A 25,880-nucleotide genomic window follows, 5' to 3' on the forward strand; every position below is an offset into this window, starting at 1 on the left:
ATGGATGGATGGATGGATGGATGGATGGATGGATGGATGGATGGATGGATGGATGGATGGATGGATGGATGGATAAAATATTTTTTTTTATAATGAAAGATAATTATGTTTGAGAATTAACCACAGTTTGTTTAGAAATGATTGACCTTCAAAATAAAAACATGTATATGTTCAGTTTTCCAGCTTCACTGAACCTGTGACATGAACTGTGGCTCAGTGGTTAGAGCAGTCATCCTCCAATGAGAGAATTGGAAGTTAAATTCTACTGGTGTGAACCTGAACCCTTCATTGCCTCTGATTGTGTGTCGATGGGTAAGTAAAGGTGCAGATTGTGTTGCTACAGTAGCGCTATAGAAGTACAGTCCATTTACAGCTTGTTCTCAAACAGTGTGAGTCTAAATATATTAAGTTTCTTCAACTGGAGGAACAGATTTTCCTTAAACTCTACATGACATCCAAATAGAGGCGACAGACAGTAACAGAAGCAGCACCTCTTTAAAGTTGGGGTGTTTGGCGCCCTGAACCAGCTGCAGCAGCACAGCCTCTGTGGTGGTGAGGTACGCGCCGCTCTGCTTCAGTCGGGACAGAGCAAACAGGCGGTCCGTCTGGCTGAGGGGAGAAGCACAAACACTTTGAAGTAATGCTCACATACTGGATAAAAGCATATAAAATGTCATTCAGGCAACATACGGTAACAGAAAAGCTGCAGTTAAACACAAATACCTTCTGGATGAAACGGCATCAGCCACAATATGGACCTCTATTCCCTTTTCAAGCAGATCAAATGTTGTGCACTGAACAACAGAAAATGTGCAGATATTAAAGTTTTGTTTTTGCTTTTCTTAGATTTTATTACTAACTTTAAAAGTTAGCAAACAGTAAGCAGAATAAATACACAGTAAATAAAGATCATAAATTCTTACAGCGATGCAAGCGTGTGCCTCTATTCCACACAGAATGGCTTGTTTAGGGTTTCCCAGGGCCTGCAGCTCCTTCTCCACCTCCTCGATCATCATGGTGAAAGAAGTTTTAGGATGAGCTGTCAGGTCCTCGGCTCCCAGCTCCGGCACAGTGGGGCCCAAACCTTTGGGGTACTGCTCTGTCAAAATAGGGGGGATCCCTAGAACACGGCTGGCCTGTGAGAAAAGAAAAATGAGGATTTTTTTATTTAAATACTTCGGGGGGGATGCACACGCTGGGGTTTATTTAGGTGGTGTGTGTTTGGACTACCTGGAGAAGTCTGGCTGCGTTGCTGACGATGTTGGTGAACTGGAAGATGTTGGGTCTGAACTTCTCCTGCATGTCACACAGGAAGAGGACAGCATCTTTGGTGGAGAGCCTGCCGATGTTTGCCACTGTGATACAAAGTGATACAACAATTAGTTTGGATGTGTGAGATTTTGTTGCAGAAGCGTTAAAAAATGTAAGGTCAAGTGTCCAACTCTGAATGCGTTTGCAATGGAGCTGAATTATTTGGACTTAAAACAATAATGAAACTCCTGATCCTGCACCATATTAGCAAAACAAATGTGACTTACTGTTGTTGGTTCAGATGTGAGAAGGAGGGATGGATGACTAAAGGAGACAATAAACTTTAACTCACAGACAGACTCCCATGTGACGTCTCCTGGAAAAACAACAGACCTGTTATACTAAAATAGTAGAAAAAATAAAGCAAACAGAGACCATTTCTAATAATAATAACGGAATATCCGATTAGTATCAGTTACATTAATTGCAAATTGAGTGTAATGTCTGAAAAACTAACCTTGCTAACCTAGAGCTAACACTCAGAAATTTAACTCGCGAGTTTTTAATAAGGCCCGCCTTCCAAAAACAACACTTTAACCAATGGAAACACGTGTTGCAGAGATCGACGTTTATGTGAGCCAATAGCAGGTAATATTTGTTGCGGCTCCATCTGCTGGAGCGTGGGTAGGATGAGAAGAGTGATCGCTTGAAGATCATGTCTGACACTGCAGAGTCTCCAACGGAACCACAAAAAGAAGAGCCGCAGCAAGCGACAGATTCTTCCGCATCTAACGAAGACAAGAAAAAAAGTAAGAGTAACTGTAGTGGTAGTCCATATAGTCTTATGTTAACGAGAGATATTGCTAAAAATAAAGAAAACAACTTCCTGTGTATAAGGTATTAGAATACTGACAGCATTCTTAGCCAATAGGATCGAACGGTTTCTCGTTTTAACCAATAAACATGTAGCTTTTGAGCACGTGATCATTTCTGTTTGGGGAAAAGCTAAAGCTAATGCTAACAGCTAAAAGGAAAAAATCCTTACCAATGTGCAATTCTGAGTGAATAAAGTGTCATAGCATATCAAACATATATTACAGTTGTATCTATACTTTCTTTATATTTTCTATTTCATTATAATTCGCTGATGTCCTACAATATGCCTAAAAACTGCTGGAAAAGGAGGTAAAGCGATGAGTTTGTTGAAACATCGTGTTTTTATTACTTATCTCAGTCAGGACAGGAATTAAAGGTCTTATAATATCTCATAAATATATATTTATTTTTATTCATGAGTTTCTGTAAGACCTTTTATTTATATCCTAAGTTATTTATACCATACCACTTTTATTTATAAAGCACTTTAAACAGCACAAGGCCAGCCAAAGTGCTGTACAGTAGACAGACACAACAGGACAAAGTCAAAATACAGATAAAAATATGGAGCATTAATGTCACAAGATGCTGAGCAGTTTAACTATACATGTGATAAAAATAAGAATTAAACCCTATGTATAAAGTTTCAACATGTTCAACAAAACTTTAGACAGCTTTCTGTGAAGCTCAAAATGAAAAATTATTATTTTTTCTAAATGTAATTAATTGTTTGTGTCGTCTTTGGTTACATGACAAATTTTAAAAATTAGGAAAACAAAACAGAAAGCAATTTGGAAGTCAACATTTTTAATATTTTTCTGTTTATACATAAATTAAAATATATATATTTAACAAAAGTTATATTTTGCACAAGTATAACGCTTGTCTGTACAGCCTTACACAGTCTTATAAGTGAGCCAATAAACATGCAGTGTCTTTAGTGAAAACAAGTTGTTTCAGGTTTTTTGTTTTTCTCCTGAAGCTGTGAAGTCATATTTTTCCTCTGAAGTCTGTCATCAGTTCAACTGAACACTTCAAGTTCAGATCTGTCAGAGTTAGACTTGCAGCAGCAGATGGTTTCACTTTTGTGTTTTCTGTTTTATTTTCCTAGTTGATGTGCTGTTGAAAGCGGTGGGAGACACTCCTATAATGAAAACAAGGAAGTGGGCAATGGACCGGGGGAGGACAGTGCAGTCACTATCTCAGTTCATTTCTCGCTTCCTCAAGTTTGATGCTAATGAGCAACTGGTGAGTATGGTGCTTTTTTTAATTTAATATTTCTTCAAAATAAGTCTGAGACACAATAAAGTTGCTCTTTTGCATAATGTCCTTCACTGTGTGTTTTGTTTGTTTTGCAGTTCATCTATGTTAACCAGTCTTTTGCTCCATCACCAGATCAAGAAGTAGGAGTTCTTTTTGATGTGAGTTTATATGTGCTCTGTCTAACCAAGATTATTCTCCTAACTGTGTTGAAATAGTCTATTGGTCTTCCATGAAATATTAAACCAGTAGTCTGGCAGATTACTGTCAGTTGACCAGCAGAGGGAGCATGAAGATGGAAACTTCATGTGAGAAAAGCAAAAGAAAAGAAAAACACTAATCAGACTTGATATTTACAGAAAGAGAAATCAGAAACCAGCTGAGTTTCCTTCTTCTAATATGTTCAGAATGTCTTCTTTATATATATATTTTTTTTTTGGTATTTTTCCAACATGAATAATTATATTATTTTTGTATTTTGAATGACTCAGAACCAGTACTCGTGTGACTAATTTCTTTATTTTTATTTTTTTGTCTCTCTTTCAGTGTTTCGGCAGCGATGGCAAACTAGTTCTACATTACTGTAAATCTCAAGCCTGGGGTTGATGAACCTGCTTGATGTTCTCTTTAATTCATCCCTTAAGCTTAAATGTTTTTGTTTTCCTCCTTTTTTGTATTTGCTTTCTTTGAGTTTTTATTTGCACGCACTGTAAATAAATTGTAAAATTTTTTGCTGTAATTATTCTTTTTTTCACTTCATTTTATTATTTGTTTTTGGACAGAAATCTTACCTTTTTAAAATAAAACAAAGTGGGCTCAAGAGATGGCTGATTTCAGATTGATTCTTGTAGTGCAGCGGGTTTTGTCGTACAGAGGAAGCTGGACAAACTGGAAGCGAGGGGGCACTGCAGCAGCAACAGATGGACTTGGAGGGATTACATGATTCAGGATGAGTATGTGACATGAATTCCCAAGAAAGACAGAAAAGAGAGTAGATTTGCGTGGAGACGGACACTTTGTTCCTCAATCAGTTCCCATTTTCTGTAGGATTACAGGGGAGAGCAGCTAGAGAGGTAAGGACCACTGATGCTCATCCAGGAGGAGAAAACTGGAGACAAACAGGATCCAGATGTGGAGTTTCTGAAAGATGGAGGAGTTCGGTTTTATTTCTTATGGAGCTTCTTGGTTTAATAAGGGTTCAGAAAACCACAAGAAGAAGAAATTTCTATAAAAAGCTACTTTTTTTTTCAGACGTTCTGAAAAATAAAATAGGTCTTGTAGATATCACTTGTCTTAAAATAACGAGATTTGGCTATTATTAAAATAAATGAGTATTTTATTAATCAGTAAATTAACATTTCTTTCAAACAAATAGTTATTCTTTATTGTAAAAGTTAATTTGCATTCATGGTCGTTGCAAGCTTGTTTTGTCCAGATGTTATGATTTCTTTAAGTTTATTATTTGGTCAAATATCTATTCATTCCAATCACAACATTGAAGAAAATATTTCATAAATTGGAAGAAATTATAGTAATAATGCAAAAATTAAACTGATTAAATAATGGATGGAAGCAACCTTCCAAGAAAAAGCAGAGGTCTTGTATGCTAAAATGAAAAGGAAAAAAATATGCAAAATTTGGGCTAAGGAAAGCAAAGAAAAAAAGAAAATTGAACAAAAATCTAATTCTTTTGGTTTTAAAACAGCACTAGTTTGTCAGTATTCAACTAGTTTGATTTTTGTAAGGGTCACAGAATAGTTGGAAAAAATTAGATATTTCTATGCTGGATTTAAAAAAAGGAAAAAATGAAAATAGTTGCACTGCACCTACAAACTATCTGATAAATGTCCTAAATGAGCTTTAATGTGTAATTTGAACTGTGCAACAAACCGATTGTTCTACATGATTTATTGTGATGTCAGCCAACACCATTTTGTCATTTTTGGGCTAATTAGTGCAAATTTATTTGTTTGTTTTTGTCCCCCACCCCCCAAACTTTTCTTGTCTTTTAGGGTCTGTGGGCAGACAGTGAGGTGATGCATGACACACAACATGGCACGTCACGCTAAAATACAACTAACTCACACAGATTAGAGATTTCCAGGGATTATCAGTAAAAGTAAAATCAATTTAAATCTGTGGCTCTTGAAAGTCTTAACAAAAAATTAATAATAAAAAGGTAAATACTTTGTTTAGTGCCGCTGCATCTTGTCCAACACTTGTCATCCCAGCGGGGCAGTTCACAGTAAGCAGCCAGTCCAGGACTGAGGGTGATAGTCAGGAAGCATAATGGTATTAGCCAGGGTCAGATGACTTAACCTTCCATAAAGCCGTCCTATTAACAGCTGGAGGATGTTTCTGACTCTAGGTAGAGACTGAAAGAACATTTGATAAAGTTAGATGTGGCCACATGGCCAATGTGGGATTTGGTTTCATGCTTTGTCCAAAGAACCGTTTCAAGGATGTTTTTTTATTTCACATTTACAACTTTTATTATATTTTGCAAAAAATCCTTTGCCTTTTTGACACTGCACAGTCACAGATCTAATTCAAATACAGCAAAAGGTTAAAAAAAGAGTCAGGGGCGGTCAGTTCCCACAAGGATCAATTGAACACATTGACTTCCACGATGCAAACCTCAACCACCTAAATCCTTACATCTTATCCTACTTTCTGGCCTTTCACTTATTTTTTTAAATCACTCAGATGTTGTGTTCTCTGTCAGCTGTATCTTTGCTCTCTGCTTTTACATCAGCTGCTGTTAAAATTTGGCAGATTGTTAATTCCTAAAAGCTTTCCAAAGGATTTGCCTCAACCTGTCAGCTACATCTCTGGTTGCAGTTATTTCCTCTCATCTTTTTGCCGTACACGTCCACCTGTGGTGTCCACCTTATTTTCCTGTTGCCCCCCACCCTCATCCTGTCTGTCTGCAGCCATGCTGGAGCACATGTCCCGTCGCTCTCGCTCCATGCTCTCCCTGACTCTAACCACCCTGGCTCTGACCCTGTCCATCCTGGCCCTCTGCACCTCCTACTGGTGTGAGGGAACGCACAAGGTGGTCAAGCCTCTCTGCCTGTCACCCGTCAAGATGAAGAACTGTGGTCAGAACAACAGCGAGCCTTACACCACAGGTACACAAACTCTGTCTGAAACGTGCCTTTTTGTGCAGCTTCATGTTGTTTTTAATTTGTTGTTCATTCAGTTGCACTGCAGTTAATGTTATAGGCTCGTGGACACAGAGAGAGTGCCTTCCTCCAAATATGTCCTCTTGCTGATTCATCCAAACACTCTAAAAATCCCAGGATGCATGGAGGTTTTAAGTAAAGTGACATTTTCTCATAGTTTGAACAATAAGGCGTCACCAGGCAGGAAACAGATATGATTCTTAACTGTAATGCAAGACTTCTTTTACTTAAACCAACATGCCACAAAAACCACCAAAAGAAAATCATTCAATATTTTATCTCCTTGTCAGTGTTATTTTTTACAACACAGTATGTTTTGTTTTGGATAATTGCAAATGCATTCTAATGAATTTAATCTGACACGAGATAGATGTATAAAATGAAGAAAATCAAACTTTTAGTCTAGGCTCAGTTGGTAGAGCTGTTGCCTCTCAGCAAGAAGGTTGCTGGGTCGAATCCCAGCCGGGGACCTTTCTGGGTAGAGTTTGCATGTTCTCTCCATGCATGTGTGGGTTTTCTCTGGGCACTTTATCCCACAGAACAAAAACATGACTGTTAGGCTAACTGGTGACTCTAAATTGTCCCTAGGTGTGAGTGAGAGGGTGAATGGTTGTTTGTCTCTACGTATTCCTGTGATGGACCTGCGTCCTGTCCAGGGTGTACTCTGCCCCTCGCACAGTAACTGCTGGATGTGGGCACCAGTGACCCCTGAAAGGAAGAAGTGGAAAAAAGATGGATGGATTAAATTAGAAGTCTTCATTGTTAATGAATTAGAGTTTCTGAGAGAATGAATCTTTAAGCGATAGTTTTAATAATTTGGGGTTCTATAAAACAGTTATGAACAATTAGTATCTTACCTCTTGTATATAGCACTTTGAAAATCCTCAGTTTAACTCTGACCAAACTGATGTGCTAACAGCTAATGCTAACTCAAAATGGAATTCAGCTGTTTTAAATCAACTCCAATCTCAAAGATTTCAGTTCATGTTCCCACTATTTTATAAATATTAACATCGTGGTTAGCTTTGCATTACGCTATTACACAGGATTTCACATAAATACATGTTAATAAAGTAATGCAAAACTGACAGCAGCTTAAAATGTTAATCAACCGTTGCAACTTCTAAGATGTGTGTTGTTTTAAGATGGCAGGAATCTGCTTTGATCTTGACATCGCTCCAACCTTGTCAGAATAAAACATTTCTCCAAATTTGTTCAAAAAGCTATCTACGGCAAGTAAGATATTAACCGTTTAAAACGTTTCAACAAAATTTTGCTTCAAAGGATTGTAACATTTGATTTAGGCTGTCCAAAAGAACCAAATAATGTGTCCGATTACCGTCCGTTCCTCTCAGTCGTTTCATGAATGCAGCTCTGACACCAGCTTGTCTAAAATTTTCACCTTCACTACCAAAACCCGATTACACAAGATTCATTTCTTGAACTTTACACCCTCTCTGCATCACAACAAATACCTCCAACTAATCCGACAGGATAAATAGGAAAATCTCAACTCTCCCTGAAAGTGATTGTTCTTGTTTTTAATCTCGTTATGTCAGAAGCTCAGTTTCAAGATGGACTTAATTGTGGTTTAGTTTTTAATCTCTGGGGAGTGATGGTGACTCCCAAGTGTTTTTTATTTTATTTTTATCTGTAGAAGAGAGGTCAACACTGCCCAATCTCAGTTTATTTTTGTGATATGCTTAATCCATGAGATTACTTTGATCAGTGCTTGTTTAGAGAGAACCGATATACAGTGTCAGCAGGCAGATTTAGAAAAACACGTGGAGATATGTGGCATAAAAATATTCTGAAATTTAAAATGAGTCCTCCTTTTTGATTTGCCCCAATATATTTCTGACAGAAAATAAATATCACAGCTTTGTTTTGGGGCATTTTCCTGCTGACACATACATGGTTTTTGATTTTTATAAGTCAAAAAGTGGCTGTGGAATGGTTATATAATGTATCTTACCTGATGCAGAAAATGCCCACACTTTGGAGACAAAAAGAGATTAATTACGACCAGACTGATGAGCTAAAGGCTATTTCAAGCAGGTCTTGAAAACAAGTAAGATTTTTTTTAATTTATAGCCGTTTCAAGCAAAAAATTAAATAAATAAATGTTATAATAAGTGTTTTAAAATGCTTGGACTAGCCTTCATCAATCTGGTCAAACTTAAATAAATCAAAGTGTTATCTACAACAGGTAAAATATCAATTGTTCATGTTTCAACAGAACCCTTCTTCAAAGTGTCTGACTAGTAAATGGACTGTACTTATTTATTGCCTTTCTATGCAACCAAGATAAAGTGCTTTACACCAATCTGTGTTCTCGTTTATCCATCCACACAGCACTCTGCTGTGGCTGTGTCCAGTTTCTAAGTGGGTCGGGACCTTGGGTAACCGCAAAGACTGGAAACAAGTGGCTGTGAATTTGGACGTTCTAGCCTTCAGATTTATTCCTGTCACCTTGCTAAATGCAAAAATAGTTAAAATTAACAAAATATCAATATGTTAATATTATTAATATTACAAAATGAGCTTAAAGGCAATTCTTCAAGAACTAAGGAAGCTGCTGTTTGTGCTCGTCATTTCACCATACCAGCTCGATTGATTTATGACAAAAATAGTATTAAAAAACATGTTTATGCAAAACATAACAAATAAAACTGCTTTAAACTTTATATTTTTATATTGCCAGATCTTTATTTGAAACTGCATGCCTTTCTCTTGCTTTGTCCGCCATGACAAGAGAAAAAAAAAAACCTCTGGTCGACCCGCAATGCATCTTGGGATAGGGTAGACCGGGAAGGATATGTCGGTCCCGTCACTCAAAGGGGGGGGGGGAGGGGAATGCATTTGTGGGTGGCAATTGGGGGAGTCTTTGAATTTGGACAGCCTTTAAAACGGCGCAGAGACGTAAGCGGCTGACAAATTCGGCCTTTGAAGGACGCAGCTCCTGAATTTGGACACAGCATGTGTCTCTCTACAAAGCTAATGTACATAAATCCATTTATGAAGACTAGTTAGTGCTTTAAATCACATTCATACTCTGATGGGACACACATCAGAGGCAGTGGGGGTTTTAGGGTCTTGCCCAAGGACACTTTGACAAATGATTAAATAGAGGTGGAATCGAATCGACAACTGTCTGATTGGAGGATGACTCCCCTAACCACTCAGCCACAGCTGCTCAAACTATCCATTTAATTCTCAAGAAGAGTTATAACTCTTCTTTCACTGAGTTGCAGAAAAAAAAAAGAACATGCAGGTGCAAAAACGAGCCCAAAAATAATTTATCTTCTCATTGTTCCCTTGTGTCCTCCCTCACAGAGAGTCCCACTCAGAACCCCTTCAACCGCACTCTGTCTCCAGCCAGAAGAGATGAGCTGGACAAGATCAGGCAGAGGCAGCTGGCCAACGCGGTCCACTACATCTGGGAGACGGGGGAGGACAAGTTTGCCTTCAGATACTTTCACACCGGCTTCTGGGAAAGCTGCGAGAAACAAAATGATGGTGAGATAATAAAAGCTCGTTGTTTAGTGCCATTTGGATGTGTAGTGTTCCAAAATCACATCTGTGAAAGCAGACGGTAACCATCCAAATTTGGTTTAAATGCTTACCTGTTGTTTGCAGGAGAGGTGTGTCGCAGCTTCATAGACTTAACTCCTGGAGAAACACAAGGTAGGCCTTGCATTCATTAGCCCTTTTCTCCCAGTCTTATCCACCTTTTGTTTCATTACAATATAATTGTGGTTGCACATGCTGCAGGCGTGCTCTGGCTGTCGGTTGTTTCTGAGTTTACATACATCGGCCTGCTGGGGATGGGCTTCTTACTGATGTGCCTGGAAATGATGTGCTCCCATAAAGAGATGCACGCGCTAAAAATCAATGCCTTTGCAGCCATTTGTACCGTACTGTCAGGTGAGGGTATTCTTCAGAATTACTGTTTTTCAGTGGTTTACTGGATCAGTTTATTGTTCCCTTCCTGTACAGGTCTTCTTGGGATGGTGGCGCATATGATGTTCACTACCGTGTTTCAGATGACGGTCATTGTGGGTCCGAAAGACTGGAGACCTCAGTCCTGGGACTACGGCTGGTCCTTCGCGTAGGTGGTTCGCTCCTCAGACAAGTTATTTGTACACTGCAGAGATCTTCTCCTCCCTTCTCGCAAATCTAACTTCTTTTTTTCCTCTCTAGCCTTGCCTGGGTGTCCTTTAGTTGTTGCATGGGGGCAGCTGTGGTGACGCTCAACTCCTACACAAAGACCATCATTGAGATTCGACGGAGGCAGAGGCTCCGCTTGGAGGAAGCGAGAGCCACCACTCACGCACCGACGTACGACGAGGTCGTTCCGGGGGGCGGTTTCTACTCTGTCAGCGGTCTGTTGCACTGTCCGGATGGCATGATCGACGTGGCGTGGGCCCCAAACGGAAGCGTGGTTGGACTGGGAAACGGGGACGTGCCGACGCTGGTTTTGGTGGGAGGCTGTGGACCGGAGGGGTGTGAGGACTGTGAAAGAGAGAGGGATGAGATGGAGGAGGCCATAGAGAGAGTTGATTCACCTTGTTAAGTGAAACATTAACTTTAAAAAAACTGAATCAGAAGGAAAGCATCACAGCACTGATGAACGACTCGGTTTTGTTTTGACTTCCTCTCTTCATGGGATGCAACTCATTGTGGGTCAAGGTCAGTGAAATGAACACATATCAAAATGTGAAGATGATTATGTACACTTAGGTGATACTAACTTCCACATCTGCTTGTCTTCTGCATTTGTTTCTGTGCCTAATGGGAGAAAAATAAATATATACATTTTTATATGCAAATTCATACGTTTATTTTATGCATCTGTTGTCTCCAAGGTGAAAACACGTCATCAAACATGTTTCCTTTTTTTTCTGGTGAAACTTGCAACATCTGAATGCTTTTAAACCAGCAGATCCAGCAAACATCTGCAGTTTCTGTGAGAAGAAGCACAGACAAACCCCATCGAGATAAAATGATTACAGAGATTTTGAAAAGTCTGCTCTCTCATGTTGAACAGAAGATTATGAGTAAAGCGCTAATCCCAAGTTGGACGGGAAGAAGGAGGAGGGGGAGAAAAAAAGAGGAGAGATGTGAAGAAACGAAGAAGAGCTGTTTCAGGGTGGGGTCAGAATGAAAGTTGGAAAGAAACACTGGCACACAGCAACACCCGCTGCCCACACACACTTTAACATCTGCACCAGAAAAACGTGTCATTATCAGGGAAATAAATGCTGTAAATATTAAACCAGCCCTGTCCACACTACTCCAGATATTTGTATATTTATTTTATGTTAATATTACATATTTATTTTTGCCATTTTAAACTTTTACAAAATGGCCTCACAGAGCAGTTCTGCTGCTTCTGGCCACTCAGAAATCGCAGATGGAGTAAACCACATCCTGCACAAACCAGTGATTTCAGAAACAAAGTGAGCATCACTACTAAGCCTCCCTGGTAAGGTTTATTCAGGGGTCCTGGAGAGGACGGTCTGTCGGATAGTTGAATCTCGTATTCAGGAAGAGCAGTGTGGTTTTGGTCCTGGTCATGGAACACTGGACCAGCTCTACACCCTCAGCAGGGTCCTGGAGGGTGCATGGGAGTTCGCTCAACCAGTCTACATGTGTTTTGTGGACTTGGAGAAGGTGTTTGACCGTGCCCCTCGGGGACTCCTGTGGGGGTACTCCGAGAGTATGGGGTACCAGGCCCGTTGATACGGGCTGTTAGGTCCCTGTATGACCGGTGCCAGAGTTTGGTCCGCATTGCCGGTAGTAAGTCGGACTCGTTTCCGGTGAGAGTTGGACTCCGCCAAGGTTGCCCTTTGTCTCACCGATTCTGTTCATAATTTTTATGGACAGAATTTCTAGGCGCAGCCAAGGTGTTCAGGGGATTTGTTTTGGTGACCTTAAGATCGCATCTCTGCTTTATGCAGATGATGTGGTCCTATTGGCTTCATCAGATCGTGATCTCCAGCTCTCACTGGAGCGGTTCACTAATAGTGAAGCAGTGAAGCAGTAAACTAGTGAAGTTTAAACATAAACTAAAACTAGTGAAGCAGCCAGGATGGGGATCAGTGCCTCCAAATCGGAGACCATGGTCTTGAGCTAGAAAAGGGTAGGTTGTCTTCTCCGGGTCGGGGAGGGGGTCCTGCCCCAAGTGGAGGAGTTTAAGTATCTCGGGGTCTTGTTCACGAATGAAGGAAGAATGAAGCGGGAGATCAACAGGCGGATTGGTGCTGCATCTGCAGTGATGGGGCGCTGTACTGCTCTGTCGTGGTGAAGCGAGAACTGAGCCAGAAGGTGAAGCTCTCAGTTTACCGGTCGGTCTACGTTCCAATGCTCATCTCAGGCTTTGGGTAGTGACGAAAGAATGAGATCGCAGACACAAGCGGCCGAAATGAGTTTCCTCCATAGGGTGTCTGGGCTCTCCCTTAGAGTTAGTCACATTTTGAAAATAATATGAGACAGACAATGACATTTTATGTGTATATCATCTACATGCCTCTTCTGGTTCTGCGATGCTCGCTTTACGTCCGTCCGTTTTCTTCCCTTTATCCAGAGTTGGGTTGCGGGGGCAGCAGCCTAAGTAGAGAGACCCAGACTTCCCTCTCCCCAGCCACTTGGGCAAGCTCCTCTGGGGGAATCCCAAGGCTTTCCTAGGCCAACCGAGAAACATAGTCCCTCCAGTGTGTCCTGGGTCTTCCTCTAGGTCTCCTCCCAGTGGGACGTGCCTGGAACACCTCATCAAGGAGGCGTCCAGGAGGCATCCTAACCAGAAGCCCGAGCCACCTCAACTGGCTCCTCTCGACGTGGAGGAGCAGCGGCTCTACTCTGAGTCCCTCTCGGATGACTGAGCTTCTCACCCTATCTCATTGTAGTGTGTCACTATCTGAAGTTGCTGTGCAACAATGATTCTCACTCAGTAATAAATCTGCTTGTTGCTCAATCCCAGGACTGGGTGGTCGCACAGGTCATCGCTGTATTACATTCCTGAACTACAGTACTGGTCTACTTGATTCTTTCCACTTTGTTACTACTTCGCGTTGTGGCACAAATATGCACCAGGTGTGGGTTGGCTTTAACCACTCCTTGCTGTCTTAGTCCGTTCAGAAAACACACCAAGGCAGCCAGATGGTGTCTAAAGTCACTGCTTGAAGTGTTTTGTGAATAGGGTTCAGAAAAATCGTGTTGTTTACAATTAATAATCTGAAAATTTGTCACCAATTAATATTTGGCACTTTGCAATTAGTGGCTTATATAAGTCATGACTCATTGCAGTGCAGAGCTAATGCTAATATGGAGCTAACACTAACACTTCAAACATGTTTAATTACCTGAAACACAGCCATAAACCAGAGCACAAGGAAACCCAGGACATGTGAACCAAGGCAACAATATCAGCTACAACAAACTCTCCTCCAGCAAATGGTGGAAATAAATCTACTCAGTTTAGAACCCAACATGCAATCAGTCAATCTGTCCTTTTACGAGAGGCAAAGTAAGTGCTGGAAGGAGATAATGTGGGTTTGACTGATGATTTGTAAGTATAATTTTAGAACACAGGGTAAATGATTTAGAATCAAAAACATGCAGGTGCAATTGTCACGTATTAACACTCATATTAATCGTTATCGGCTAAGTGCCACAATTAACCATGATTAATTTTTTTGCCAATATCGCCCAACACTATTTGTGAAAAAGCCTTTTGGCTTTGATTATTCTTAGTTGTTATTTTGTCAGAATTAACCTTCTCCAAACTGAGGCTGTTCAAAGAGCTATCCTCAGCAGGTAAGATATCTCTTAATCCTGATTTTTCCACAGAACCTCACTTTAAATAAATCTGTTCATATCTGTAGGTTAGACTTCTGAGGTAATCCTGGCTTTACTGCTGAGGATTAATACAAACTGAAAACTTAAAAGCTAAAGCACCACTTTGTTTTAACCACAAGAATTACAGTAAAAAAAAGTTTCTGGGTCAAAGGGGAGTTGGGGAAATACTGTATAAATAAACAGATTTCCAAACTACAGATATGAGAAAACCTTTAATTTATTGTTCGATGAATGAAGCACAACACTTGAGAGCTACAAACAAAATCGTTCCAAAATCAGTGAAAAAACAAAACACTAAAACAAGCTAAGACCAACATTTTAATAAACCTAAAAATATATTTTATAATATCACATTTGCATCTTTATTTCTTTGTTTTTTATGTTGTTACAACAAAATTAGTTTTTTGGCTGTGAATGCTATTTAACAAATTGCCGGCTAGTTTACATAATGTGTTCACAAACATTAAAACAAAATTCAAAACTTATTGAAAACTTGGTGAAACCTTGACAGTGCAAGAAGAAAGTATTTACACAGAGGTGAGTGACTTAAGTGGAGGGTTGAGCTCAACGAGGGAAAGAAAAAGAATGAGGGGAGATAAGCAGAAATAACTATTGTTTCATAGGTTCATACTGAATGAGGCGCATTGCGTTCTCATTTTCAATCACTCCTTTGATGAACTCGCCTTCAGCCAGTCGTTCTGTGAAGGAAATAAGAGAATAAAATGTTAAATTCTTTTTTTAATGTTAGGCCAAACTGTGTTTTTAGAGTTCCTCACTGAAGCTGAAGTAGGTCATAATAGTATGGCGTGTTGTGCGTATGACGCCTCTTACCATTGTCCCTCTTATCAAAGAAAGCCCACAGCTTGTTGGCTCTCTTCTCGGGTGTGTTCTCATCCTCTGGTAGCCTCTTCTGCTCTTCCTCGGGGATCAGCTTAAATATGGCCTGAGGAGGGGGGAGGGGTGAAAAACAGCTAAATATTTATCCCACTCAGCTACATTCTAAGTTATAACAGGACAGAAACATGTCCAAAATATGAAAACAAATTAGAAAATCCACCAACTTATCAAGTTCATTTGTTTGTTGTGAACATTTATGCTATTTGTTTATTTATTTATTTATTTTTACATCTTATTATTTTTTGTCTTTAATTGTGACTCCAGTCATGCGTCACCTTAAGTCAGGTAAGCAGGACCATGTTCACTAGCCTGGGCTTAAATCATTAGAGCTCTGCACTGGGTCATTTTTAAATCCAGTGGGATGTAAATGAAAAACTGTGCACTTCAAGTTCAGGTCTTTAAGACTGTGTCCCACTTTGAGACGATGCACTTATCTCTCACATTTAAGACACCTAGATTAACATGGATTAGTGCCATGACTCAAGCCGCAGGCCAAAAGCCGAGATGTCAACTCTTTTTTCTCTCTCTCTCTGCGCTTGCCCTGTCTTACCCCCTCTGATCTAGCAGCCTGCAGAGTTCAAACAGTTAGACATGGTTACGTATCCATAATCTTGTTAATCACTTCTACACAACAAGGTTGTAAAGGTTGGATGCAGTCATTTACAAACATATAAGAAGGCAGTGCCAAGCAGCTGCTCGGCCTTGGATAAAGCAATCTTATAGTCTTGCATCATCTGTGCTTTTTTTTGGATTCTACATCTAGAAAACAAAACTTTGAAAAGAAAATTTCGTAAACAACATAGGAAGTGATTCCTGTTCATTCAGAATAGTTCTTTCATATTTAATCTTCAAATTTGTCCAAAATCTTCAAGTTTTTTGTTCTACAAAAAAGTCTGCTTAAGTTTAACCTATTGTATAAAACGTTGTTTAAAGTTTAGTGCTGATTCTGTTGCTGCTTCTTCTTTAAAAAGCATTTATTTCATACAGCGATTGCCAACGCAACACTTTTGAACCCAGGCCAGTTGGCTAGGAAATAAATCCTATTACAATTCAAGCTGGATTCTCGGCTCATCTTCCTAAACCTCTTACAAACCCTTTATTATTTGTCTTAAAACAGAATGTGGGGTTGTTGGAAACCCACAAGTACAAAAACTCCGACTTGCGTCCATGAAAGTTTGACACACACCTTACAGGCACCTGGATTAGACCAGAGGTGATGGATAGTCTGGGAGCGGTGGAGCTCAAAATGCATCCTTGGTATAAATATGGTCTGCCTATTCTCTCTGACAGCTAAACCCATAATCAGAGATTATCAGGGGTCAAATCGAATAGCTAATTGGACTGACAGTCACCACTGAGACCTATACACCATTAGAAGGATTGACAATCACCACAAAACAACCGTACACATAGGGCAGATGAGACTAACCAAGAAATCTGACAAGAAAGATCTGTACCCAAAAAAAAATCCTTCAAAGTTTTCATTTATACAAGCATGAACATTGTTTTATTTTCTACTACATAAGGTAATTTCAGTGAGTTTGATGAAGAGTCAGAGTAAACATTTTTTTAAACAGGAGATGAAACAGATTTAAAAACCACCCAGCAAACCAGCTCTCACCTGGCAGATTTCTTTCACTTCCGACTTGTTGATGTATCCGTTCTTGTCTACATCGAACAGCGAGAAGGCCCACTCTAGTTTCCTGGTCGTCTTGCCGCTGGAGGTCATGTGCAGTGCTATGATATACTCCTTGAAGTCCAAAGTGCCGTCGTCGTTGGTGTCGAAGGAGCGAAACACGTGGCGCGCGTAGCTCTTGGCGTCGGCCTCAGGGAAGAAGCGGGCATAGATCTCCTCAAACTCTTCTGGCGTGATGCGTCCTGTGGGGCACTGCTTCTGAAAGTTCTCATACCACTGACAAATTTCAGTCTGACTGAACTTGGTGGTAAGCTTCAGGTCTTCCAGGATCTCCTTTGACAAGGCGCTGCTGGTAGTATTTCCCATGGCAGTTGCCTTTTAGATTCTGTGTCAGGTCTGTCAAACTTCCTGGCCACCTGAGTCCTTCAGACACTTTCGTTTTCTCACCCCTCAAAACTGATTTTTGTCCAAATGATATTTTTATGCTCAGATGTTACGTTTTTGGTGTATAAAAGCACAAATTGACCCTGAAAGAGACAAATGTCATATCTTTCGTATTAAAGCTAAAACATATATTGAATGATTTAATAACTAACGTTGTAAAAGGGATCAAAGATAAGGAGGAACCTTACCTGTGTGTTGTCAGGGCAGGGAACGGCTGCAGGACTGAGTGTTTGTCTCAACTGTCAAACAGCAAGGGATAAGGAGGGTAATGGGAAACACCCCTACAAGAGGTGACTGGGTTAATTCTCTTAATGCAGGATTTAAAGTGGATGAGTGCTTGACCAAAATGAACCCAGTATGCCAGTTTTCTCTGTTACGTCTGGAGATCTAGAAGGTTCCACAATATCTGCAGTGATTCATTGTCCAGCCAAGTGGTGTGGCACCTGAGAAATTGTCAAATGGCTCAGCGTTTTGTCTCAGCATGAAAGAACTTGGAAGTTTCACCTTCTATGGGACATATCGTTAAAAGATTTAGAGTCAGTAAGGACTAAAAAAAGAAAAGAAAAACAAGACAACATTGAATGGCAGAAACAGTGGTGGATACAGCTTTGCTAATATGCTAACTAAAAATCTAACTTCAGTAACACTAAACATAAAAAATTCTGCTAAACTAGTTAAAATAAGCAGAAGCTAACACTAACAGCTAATCACTAACTGCTAAGACGACTGCCAATCAATCTGTGAAGACGTCACACGTCTTTGTCTCCTTCAAGCTGAAGACGGGTGGGACTGACACAAACCTGTAAGTTAGGTGTTTAAGGACTTAAAGTTGACAAAACCTAATTTAGCTTAAGCTAACTGGTCCGTTTACATTTTAAGCGTTAGTGAAAAAGCTAATCCGCTAAACAAAAATTTGTTCTTATGGACATGTTCTTTTGTATCTTACTGGGTAACGATTTCCATTTCAAATACATACTTTTATACATACTTTTACAACGTGGACTCAGATATTCCTGAGAATTACAATATTTTATACGGATATAATGAAACTTTTTTTCCCCTGACATTACCTCCTAAAAACTGAAAAAATGTTTCCATTTTAAAACTTTTTTGCTTTCTTTCTGCTATTTGAAAATTACTTAACCTTTATTGCTATGTGATTTTTTTAAATTCAGTCCCAGCGTCCTGATTCTTGTAGTTCTTTATTGTCGTACAACCACTTCATAACACTGAGAAGTGCTTGAATGGCATAAAACAACAAACTTAATTAGTTTATGTGATTTGGGAAGCTCTGTGGAAAACACCAAGTGAAAATTTAAAAAGTAAACTTGCTTTAAGCTCTTTTTGCCAATTTAGGCATAAGTGTCATCTAACTACAGACTACCCATTCACTTTAACTCAGTGACTCATCTCTGTGTTCAATCCCTCCTACACCCCTCAAAGTAGCGTCACTTCCTGTGCTACATGACCAATAATGTTGCCTTCATTAGACCAAGATGCTTCTGTCTGCCAATTGGATTTTGGTCTGCTAGATGTTTAAACCTCTTCCCTGATTGATGATTGTGATAAAAAAAAAGGCCATGTTCATTTAAAGTGCATACTTTTGTGTGTATTTTCATCCCAATTCTTAATGACTATCACCTTATATAAAAGGGCAAAATAATAATTAACAGGAAGATGGTCTGTTTGACAAATTTCAGTCTGTGCCATTTACATCTGCAGACATAATTAACTGTCCTTTTCAGACTAACACATTGCATGATAATCATTCTTCCTTTACTTTTGGATTTAAAGGATCTATTTGCTCCACAAATATGCTCACTGAGAACATCTATTGGATTATGCCCGCTCTGCTCTCTACATTTAGCTAATTACCTGTCATCCTGTAAGTCAGACGGTCAGAAGAATTACCCTCACCCTTGCCACAAAACAATCCAGAGCATGTGATCCGGTCACTGTAGCATGGGCTATGTGCAGACACTAGAGTGAGGGAGGATTTGTTGCAACTTTTAAGATGTTTACCGACCCTGAGGACGCATAAAGAATGTACAATAAGACCCAGTGATCAGAGTTTCAAATGCAATTCTTAAAATTATTTCACGGCAGATATTTTGACCTGAAAGAGAAAGGGAAAGAACAGGTTTATTAACAGAGGCTGCATTTTAAACTCCTAAATGGAATGCAGCCCTCGTTAATACACAAGCGCTTTTTCAACCCTTTAAAATCAAAATGTTTACCGTGCAATAGCTCTGATTTACAGTATTTATTAAAATGTGTTTATTTTGCTGGAGGCGTACACACAAGCTGGGCATGTTTTCAGGAGCGGACATCTAAGGACACCTTAAGCAGATCTACAATTTGGCTCATGGCAACAACCGTATTGGCTGGGCAGGATTATACCCTATTAATGGACCATCTCTAGCTTTACGGTGCTAGAGTACCAAGAGTGAAATGCCAGCCTGACACATATCTCATGAAGCTACCAAAGCCAGTGTGTCAAAACAAACAGCCTGGCCCAGTCACATGTTGTTTTGTTGTATTCCTACATGATGAGAAATGACATAAATCTGATTTAAAACAGTGTTTCAGGAGCACATTAGCCCAGTCTTATAGGTGGATTTATGGGACACAAGCCCACCAAGAAAAATAAATGTTCACCTCAGCTATGGAATGTGAGAGCTGAAGTGGACAATGGTTCAGAGAAAGAAAAATATGTACGCAGCCAGCACAATGCCTTAGCTGGACTTAACTCTGATCTGGAGTTGAAAACCCAAGAAAAAGAGGAAGGGAGTTGTTTTTTAGATAAATATCTGTTAATGGGTTGTAATGACGCATGATGACGGACGAGAATTTCCTACTAAACACAAGGAAAGAGGGAAACAAACAAACCAGGACAACAATCTTGATAATTGGGTCTGCCATTTTGTCGGGCCTCATGTAGGCAATATTTGTGAGGAATTTGGGCTTTTGCTCCCATTTGTACAGCCGCTGCTGAGAGAGAAGGTCGGCAGCAACTTCAGGCTGTTATTTGCAATAAAATTGATGTTAAAAACCTGAAGGTTTGCCTGATTCAGCATTGAGGTATGTAGTGCAAATAAGTTTATTTTAGTTTCTCATATTAAACATGTTATTATTGTGTTTAAGCTTGCATAAAAATAACTTAAACTGGATTTCAACAGTAAATGCCTTTTTCATATTTTTTTTACACTGTGCTAATACAAACACAAGAAATTGGACCTAAAAGGGAAAAATTAAGGGTTGGCAGATGCCACATGTATTTAAAATATACTCTAACCAAATAGTTTGTATTTTAAACATTTTAAAGCTTTGTTGTATTCTTTAAAAAATCATGATAATGTGTTATTTATTACCAACTGAAGCTGTAGTTGAACATTGTTTTTACCATACGCTTACCAGAAACAAATGGGAATCTTAAAACTCAAAAGCAAAACAAATTTTTACATTTAGTTAAAAAAGAACAAATATTTTTGAAACCATGTTTCAGCATCCATGGAGCATTTTACTTTTTCTAAACATTTACTCATCTGCTTTAATAGGTATCATATAGTAAAGCATGCACATTTTCTGAAATGTGTTTTTCAGAGAAGTTATGAACATTTAATACCTGATTTGTTTGAACAGCTGTTTGAGCAGCCTCCTTTTGGAGAAATAGTTTCATTCTGAGCATACAGATGAGCTAATGTCTCAGTCTAGTAAGTGTGATAAAGTGGATTGATCCGGTTTTAAAACCCTACGTCAAAAATTTTACATTATTTCATGCAAACACCATTTTACAAACTTTTGCAGTATCATTACTTTAGCAGTTTTTAATTTCAAGTTCTATGGTTATTAGTAAACATTGACAGAAGCAGCAACAGTTGCCTGCAGCATTTTTCTCCTACCGTGGGTCATCACCAAGCAGGAGTATTATAATATTTCTATTAGAAAAAACATATAATGTAAGACTGCTGGTGATGTAATGTTTTCTAAAATAATAAACTGCTTTAACCCTCCTGTTGTGTTCATTTCTGAGGAACAGCAATAACGCTCTAGGGTCAATGACCTGGGGAATGTTAAATTAGGCAACAGTACCAGAAACTAAAACAATCCCCAAAATCAGTTTTCTAAGTGACATTTAACTCTAATATAAAGCATAGTGCAATGATTATCTTTTACAGAATAAGAATCAATAAGGGTAATTGAACTGTTTATTCTTTTCATTAAAAATGCCTGTCGCGTTTTTTTTATTTCCACTGGAAACACATACATAAAGAAAACCAATGGGTGTACATNCCCCCCCTCCCAATTTACCTGATCTGGAAGGCATTTATTGCCTGAACTGTGACCTCTGAATGCCACTAGCCTGTGACATTAGGGCCTGGGTTACTAAAGAGCAGTGAAAGTTGCTCAACATTTTTTTGTTGACTTTTTAAATTTAAAATTGGTCAATCTGACTCTCAACATAGTAGGAGGGAGAGATAAAACAACAGCAGTATGCTTAGACTAGACATTAGTTCATCTATCTGTTAAGAACTAAACTCAGGTCATCCACAGAGCTATCTGCAACAGGTATGATATTAATTGTTCATTACCTTTACACAGGACAAAACATCTTTAAATATTTTGTCTACATTGAAATGTAAAACGGGGGGTGGGGGGGTGATGTTTTTTCTTTTTCAATCTTGGATAAATTTATGTAGAAATAACAGAAAAGTTGATGCATTTTTAATAAAACTGTGTGCTGTGTTGTAGGAGCAGAAATAAGAGGACAAAGAAGAAAAGGTGCACACAAACAACCACTTATCGAACAAGCAACAAAACTCAAAAATGAAAGCCGAGATGGAAACCCTTGATCCTTCAGCTTTAACAGACATCTCCTCAGCTGTCTCCTTCCAAAGCAAACCTGAGACTGTGACCTTACCGAGTGGAGTTGTCTCGGTGGCAGGCATCACTGTGGTGACTGGGGGTGTCGAACTGTCCTGTGGGTCCTGCATGCTGGCCTTTGGGTTTTGGGGCACTCTCATCGGCTTCAGCTGTGTTGCTGTGGGACTGTGGGACCAGCTGACGCATTCTAGAAATGGCACCTCTCACTTGCTGGGGCTGGGATTCGTGATTCTGGCTCTCAGTTTTGTGGTGGTGGCCGGCGTGGCAGTGTTCCACCTACTGACGAAGAAGAAGAGGAGGAATAGAAGAAGAGAAAGAGAGGATGGAAAGCACGTGCTTGTTGAGGATGGAGAAGTGGTTAAAAAAGTCACTGTGTAATAGGGATGTAAATCACGTCATATTGTATCGATTTGTTTGGACAACGATACGATATTTCTCGATATCACAAAGTCTGTCATAATACGATTTTGATTCATTTCAGTTCACAAGTCTGTGATATTTATGACTGAATATCATGTCAGGTGATATCATTCCACATCAGGCATGTGATGAATGTATGGATCAGTGTTTTTGTTTTGCCTCTATGTACTTCATTCATCATTTAATCAATATATCGATGTGGATGGATCGATGTATTGTTACACTCCTATTGAATAAAGGTGAATTAATTGCAGGATTTAAACATGTTGGTAAAATATTCTGAACAGAATTATGTTCAGATTGTCATGAATTATTATTATTCCCTGCCTGGTTTCTAACTTAATAACAGTAGTGCTTCAGTTACTGCTTTTATCTAATAAACTATTTAAAAATGTAGTCCTCTTTTCCAACATGTGAAGTATTTTCTTTTCATAACATTTGCTTCCTTTTAACGCTATAATTTTGACATTTAGTCATAATGATATTCAAGATTGTTTTTAACAAATAAAATACAAATTATTTATGACAGGTATAGTCCAGTTGTTGTGCACTGTAAGAAAAATATGTTCTAAACAATTTAAGCAAATGTTTTTATGTTATGTCAACACATAGGTACTACATAATCTAGCATGTAACAAACTAACGTGGCGTTATGTAAATTTTTAACAACTCAAATTAACATCATAACAAAATCTGTTCAAATTTAGACAGATACTGTAACATATAATAAATAAACTCTAAAATGTTTACACTTGTCTATTCTTCCTTTAGATCTCGCACAGACTCACATACATTCTTTGCAAAAATCAAAGGTGCAACTAAGTACAAATATTTTGTCACTTTATTTAAGTAGAAATTTTGGTTATTACTTTGACATATGTAGGTTTGCAGATATATGTAGCCTCGTATGAAGATGACTGGCAGAGGTATATTGTACATGCAGCTGAAACAGGAAGACTACCTGTTTGTACCTGATTTATGTTACCTCCCAAAATTTTCAACATTAACATTTTAATATAACATTAAAATCATTATGCTCTTTAGAAAAATATTTTTGGGTGGTCACCTCCCAATAAGTATAATTTTGGAAAAACTAACTGCTCACTTTTACTTAACACTTTTACTTTTGGTAATTAAGTAAATTTTATATCTTTAGATACTTAAGTACAATAAATTTCAGATACGTCAAGACTTTTACTCAAGTAATATTCTTAGAGGAGACTTTCTTACCAAAGTAATTTTATGGTAAGATACTTGTACTTTTACTCAAGAATCTCTTTGAGATACTTTATACACAAATAAACTTTAACTATAATGGGTTCAATAATTACACACTATACAAGTATATTTATACCACAGTAAAAGGATCAAACAAATCAAAATAAAATAAACAACAATTAAACAGTTTATGATCAGAGAGAAGGTAAGACAAACAGATTTGTGAGCCTACATACCAGGTTAGTTATCCAGGGTCATCAATCACAAGCATGTTTTAATTGTTTATTTATTTAAAAAACAAAAGGGAATTTATAAATTGCACTAGTTTCTGTTTTCTTTTCTCTGCCTGGGATTTGCCTGGTTAAATAATGGTTTTTACGTAAAAGACTTATCTGTACAAACAAGCAAACAAACATGATTTGATTAAATTGTGAACTAAAATCAAACTTTTAGATGGCACTAGTCAGCAACAACTGGGAAATAAGACCAGAGATGTCTTTGACATCACCTGCCAAATTATTAAAAGGAATGTTAATTTTAATCTTTTTTTCAGACTTAAAGAGCAGTCTTATTATTAGCATTATTTTACACTACGATGTTGCAATGCAAAAAGCAGAAGTTATAGCAAACTGGAACAGAAACTTCACAGAACATGCATGTGTGTGTGTGTGTGTGGGGGGGGGGGGGGCAGGAAATGTGTGTTGGTGACACCATCTGCTGGTTAAAAAAATCATCTTAGCCTCATTTACAGTAAGTATGTTTCCTTACAGTTTCCCTAAGTGACATAACGTACACTAAATTGTTTTATGCAGACCTTTTCACTTTTGTGTAATAAAGAATATTTTGTACATCTGCTTCAACAAGATTTTTGTCTTTGTTTTCTTATTTTAACACCTGAATAACCTCTTTAGAACGATGAAAACAATCATTTTCATGATGCTACTCTATTTATGAACACATACTCACTAGTATGCAGGTATGTGAGGTACTTCAACAGGTATCAAAGGTTCACCGGGATCACCTGACTAACCTCCTCAGTCACGTGTCATCGTTCAAGTTTCAGGAAACCTTCTGAAAACAAATCACACAGGTCCCGCCTCATATTCGACCTTATTGGCTACAGCTCACAATCTCCGGGTTCTGATTGGACAGACGGGAGACAAGTCTGCGCACGTCAAAATTAAACAACTCCTTTAAAGTGGTTTGTGTGTAATCGTCCGGGCGAAGAAAATTTAGGCATAAATCGGTACCAAAATGAAAAGCGCCAAGGAGTTTGCCTTGAAGGTGAGTCCGTTGAATGCAGCAGAAACAGCTTAGCGACACGGCTCGGTGTATCTAACTAACTTTGTGTTTAAAAAACAGTTCGTGCTGCCGACGGTCTTCAAGGTGTCCACTATCAGTCACGTTACTTATTTATACAGAACAGATGTGGAACGTTTCTAATGGCTTTTTTTACCCGTCTTCTTTATGCTAACCTAAGCTAATAACGTAAACCCTCAACCTGTTGCTATCCACCTATCGTGTTTGTTTGTGCTGCTTGTTTTCAATACACTCAGTATTTTTGTCCAACATCATTACAGATAAACAGAAAGATCTGTTTCATTAAATAATATTCTTTTTAGAGACACAACCAAATTAATCCCGAGTTGTAGTTAGTTTTATCATTGAACCTGACGTGTCTCTTTTAGATTATTAATAATTTTGAGAATAAAAAAAAAAAAAAAACTCAGGAAATCCTCAAAAACAGCAGCTTCTATTTTTGTTCCTGGAGCCATAATTTCCATGATGTGAGTTACTGGTTTGAATTATGTGATAGTAAGCAACAGTAAATGTTTTCATTGGAGATAAACTTGGCTTGTAAATGCTGACATGGTCGTTTCTGGAAACATGAAAACATTATTGGTAAATGTGTGTGTGTGTGTGTGTGTGTGTGTGTGTGTGTGTGTGTG

At 38.7% G+C, this 25,880-nt stretch overlaps 5 protein-coding genes across 11 annotated transcripts in view; 3 read left to right on the forward strand and 2 right to left on the reverse strand.

Moving 5' to 3' along the window:
* Positions 1 to 1,858, reverse strand: part of isoc2 (isochorismatase domain containing 2) — a 4,025-nt gene extending 2,167 nt beyond the window's left edge. The window contains exons 1-6 of the mRNA XM_014012653.1: positions 1,769 to 1,858; positions 1,539 to 1,627; positions 1,231 to 1,355; positions 924 to 1,136; positions 724 to 794; positions 492 to 609 (exon numbers count right to left, since the gene is read on the reverse strand). Of these exons, the coding sequence (XP_013868107.1) occupies positions 492 to 609; positions 724 to 794; positions 924 to 1,136; positions 1,231 to 1,355; position 1,539 (528 nt within the window). The 5' untranslated portion in view covers positions 1,540 to 1,627; positions 1,769 to 1,858. The remainder of the gene's footprint in view (positions 1 to 491; positions 610 to 723; positions 795 to 923; positions 1,137 to 1,230; positions 1,356 to 1,538; positions 1,628 to 1,768) is intronic.
* A 52-nt stretch (positions 1,859 to 1,910) lies between these two features.
* On the forward strand, positions 1,911 to 4,061 carry atg12 (ATG12 autophagy related 12 homolog (S. cerevisiae)). Its single transcript, XM_014012654.1, has 4 exons — positions 1,911 to 2,060; positions 3,239 to 3,375; positions 3,486 to 3,548; positions 3,934 to 4,061. The coding sequence occupies exons 1-4, from the start codon at positions 1,967 to 1,969 to the stop codon at positions 3,991 to 3,993; spliced, it is 354 nt and encodes a 117-aa protein (XP_013868108.1). The 5' UTR covers positions 1,911 to 1,966; the 3' UTR covers positions 3,994 to 4,061.
* A 65-nt stretch (positions 4,062 to 4,126) lies between these two features.
* Positions 4,127 to 23,460, forward strand: si:ch211-149k23.9 (germ cell-specific gene 1-like protein). 4 transcript variants are annotated; one of them, XM_014012656.1, is made up of 8 exons: positions 4,396 to 4,460; positions 5,400 to 5,420; positions 6,321 to 6,518; positions 9,909 to 10,091; positions 10,212 to 10,259; positions 10,347 to 10,683; positions 10,776 to 11,264; positions 22,162 to 23,460. In XM_014012656.1, exons 3-7 carry the CDS (start codon positions 6,323 to 6,325, stop codon positions 11,146 to 11,148), a joined length of 1,137 nt encoding a protein of 378 aa, XP_013868110.1. In that variant the 5' UTR covers positions 4,396 to 4,460; positions 5,400 to 5,420; positions 6,321 to 6,322; the 3' UTR covers positions 11,149 to 11,264; positions 22,162 to 23,460. The 4 variants fall into 4 exon arrangements, with proteins under 4 accessions (XP_013868111.1, XP_013868110.1, XP_013868113.1 ...); XM_014012657.1 differs by lacking the exon at positions 5,400 to 5,420 and having other exon boundaries at positions 4,127 to 4,460; XM_014012659.1 differs by lacking the exons at positions 4,396 to 4,460; positions 5,400 to 5,420 and having other exon boundaries at positions 6,302 to 6,518; positions 10,347 to 10,499; positions 10,572 to 10,683.
* On the reverse strand, positions 14,632 to 17,701 carry rcvrn2 (recoverin 2). The gene is made up of 4 exons (XM_014012660.1): positions 17,598 to 17,701; positions 16,951 to 17,492; positions 15,264 to 15,375; positions 14,632 to 15,130 (listed from the first exon to the last, which is right to left on the reverse strand). The coding sequence occupies exons 2-4, from the start codon at positions 17,329 to 17,331 to the stop codon at positions 15,042 to 15,044; spliced, it is 582 nt and encodes a 193-aa protein (XP_013868114.1). The 5' UTR covers positions 17,332 to 17,492; positions 17,598 to 17,701; the 3' UTR covers positions 14,632 to 15,041.
* Positions 23,461 to 25,091: 1,631 nt separating the features above from the next.
* si:dkey-17m8.1 (C-Jun-amino-terminal kinase-interacting protein 3) overlaps positions 25,092 to 25,880 on the forward strand; it is an 18,351-nt gene continuing 17,562 nt past the window's right edge. For all 4 annotated transcript variants that reach the window (XM_014012661.1, XM_014012663.1, XM_014012662.1 and 1 more), the window contains exon 1: positions 25,092 to 25,215. The gene's annotated coding sequence lies outside the window, so the exon portion shown is untranslated. The remainder of the gene's footprint in view (positions 25,216 to 25,880) is intronic.

Source organism: Austrofundulus limnaeus, unplaced genomic scaffold (genome assembly GCF_001266775.1).
Source record: "Austrofundulus limnaeus strain Quisiro unplaced genomic scaffold, Austrofundulus_limnaeus-1.0 Scaffold93, whole genome shotgun sequence".
In the NCBI taxonomy this organism is placed as follows: Eukaryota; Metazoa; Chordata; class Actinopteri; order Cyprinodontiformes; family Rivulidae; genus Austrofundulus; species Austrofundulus limnaeus.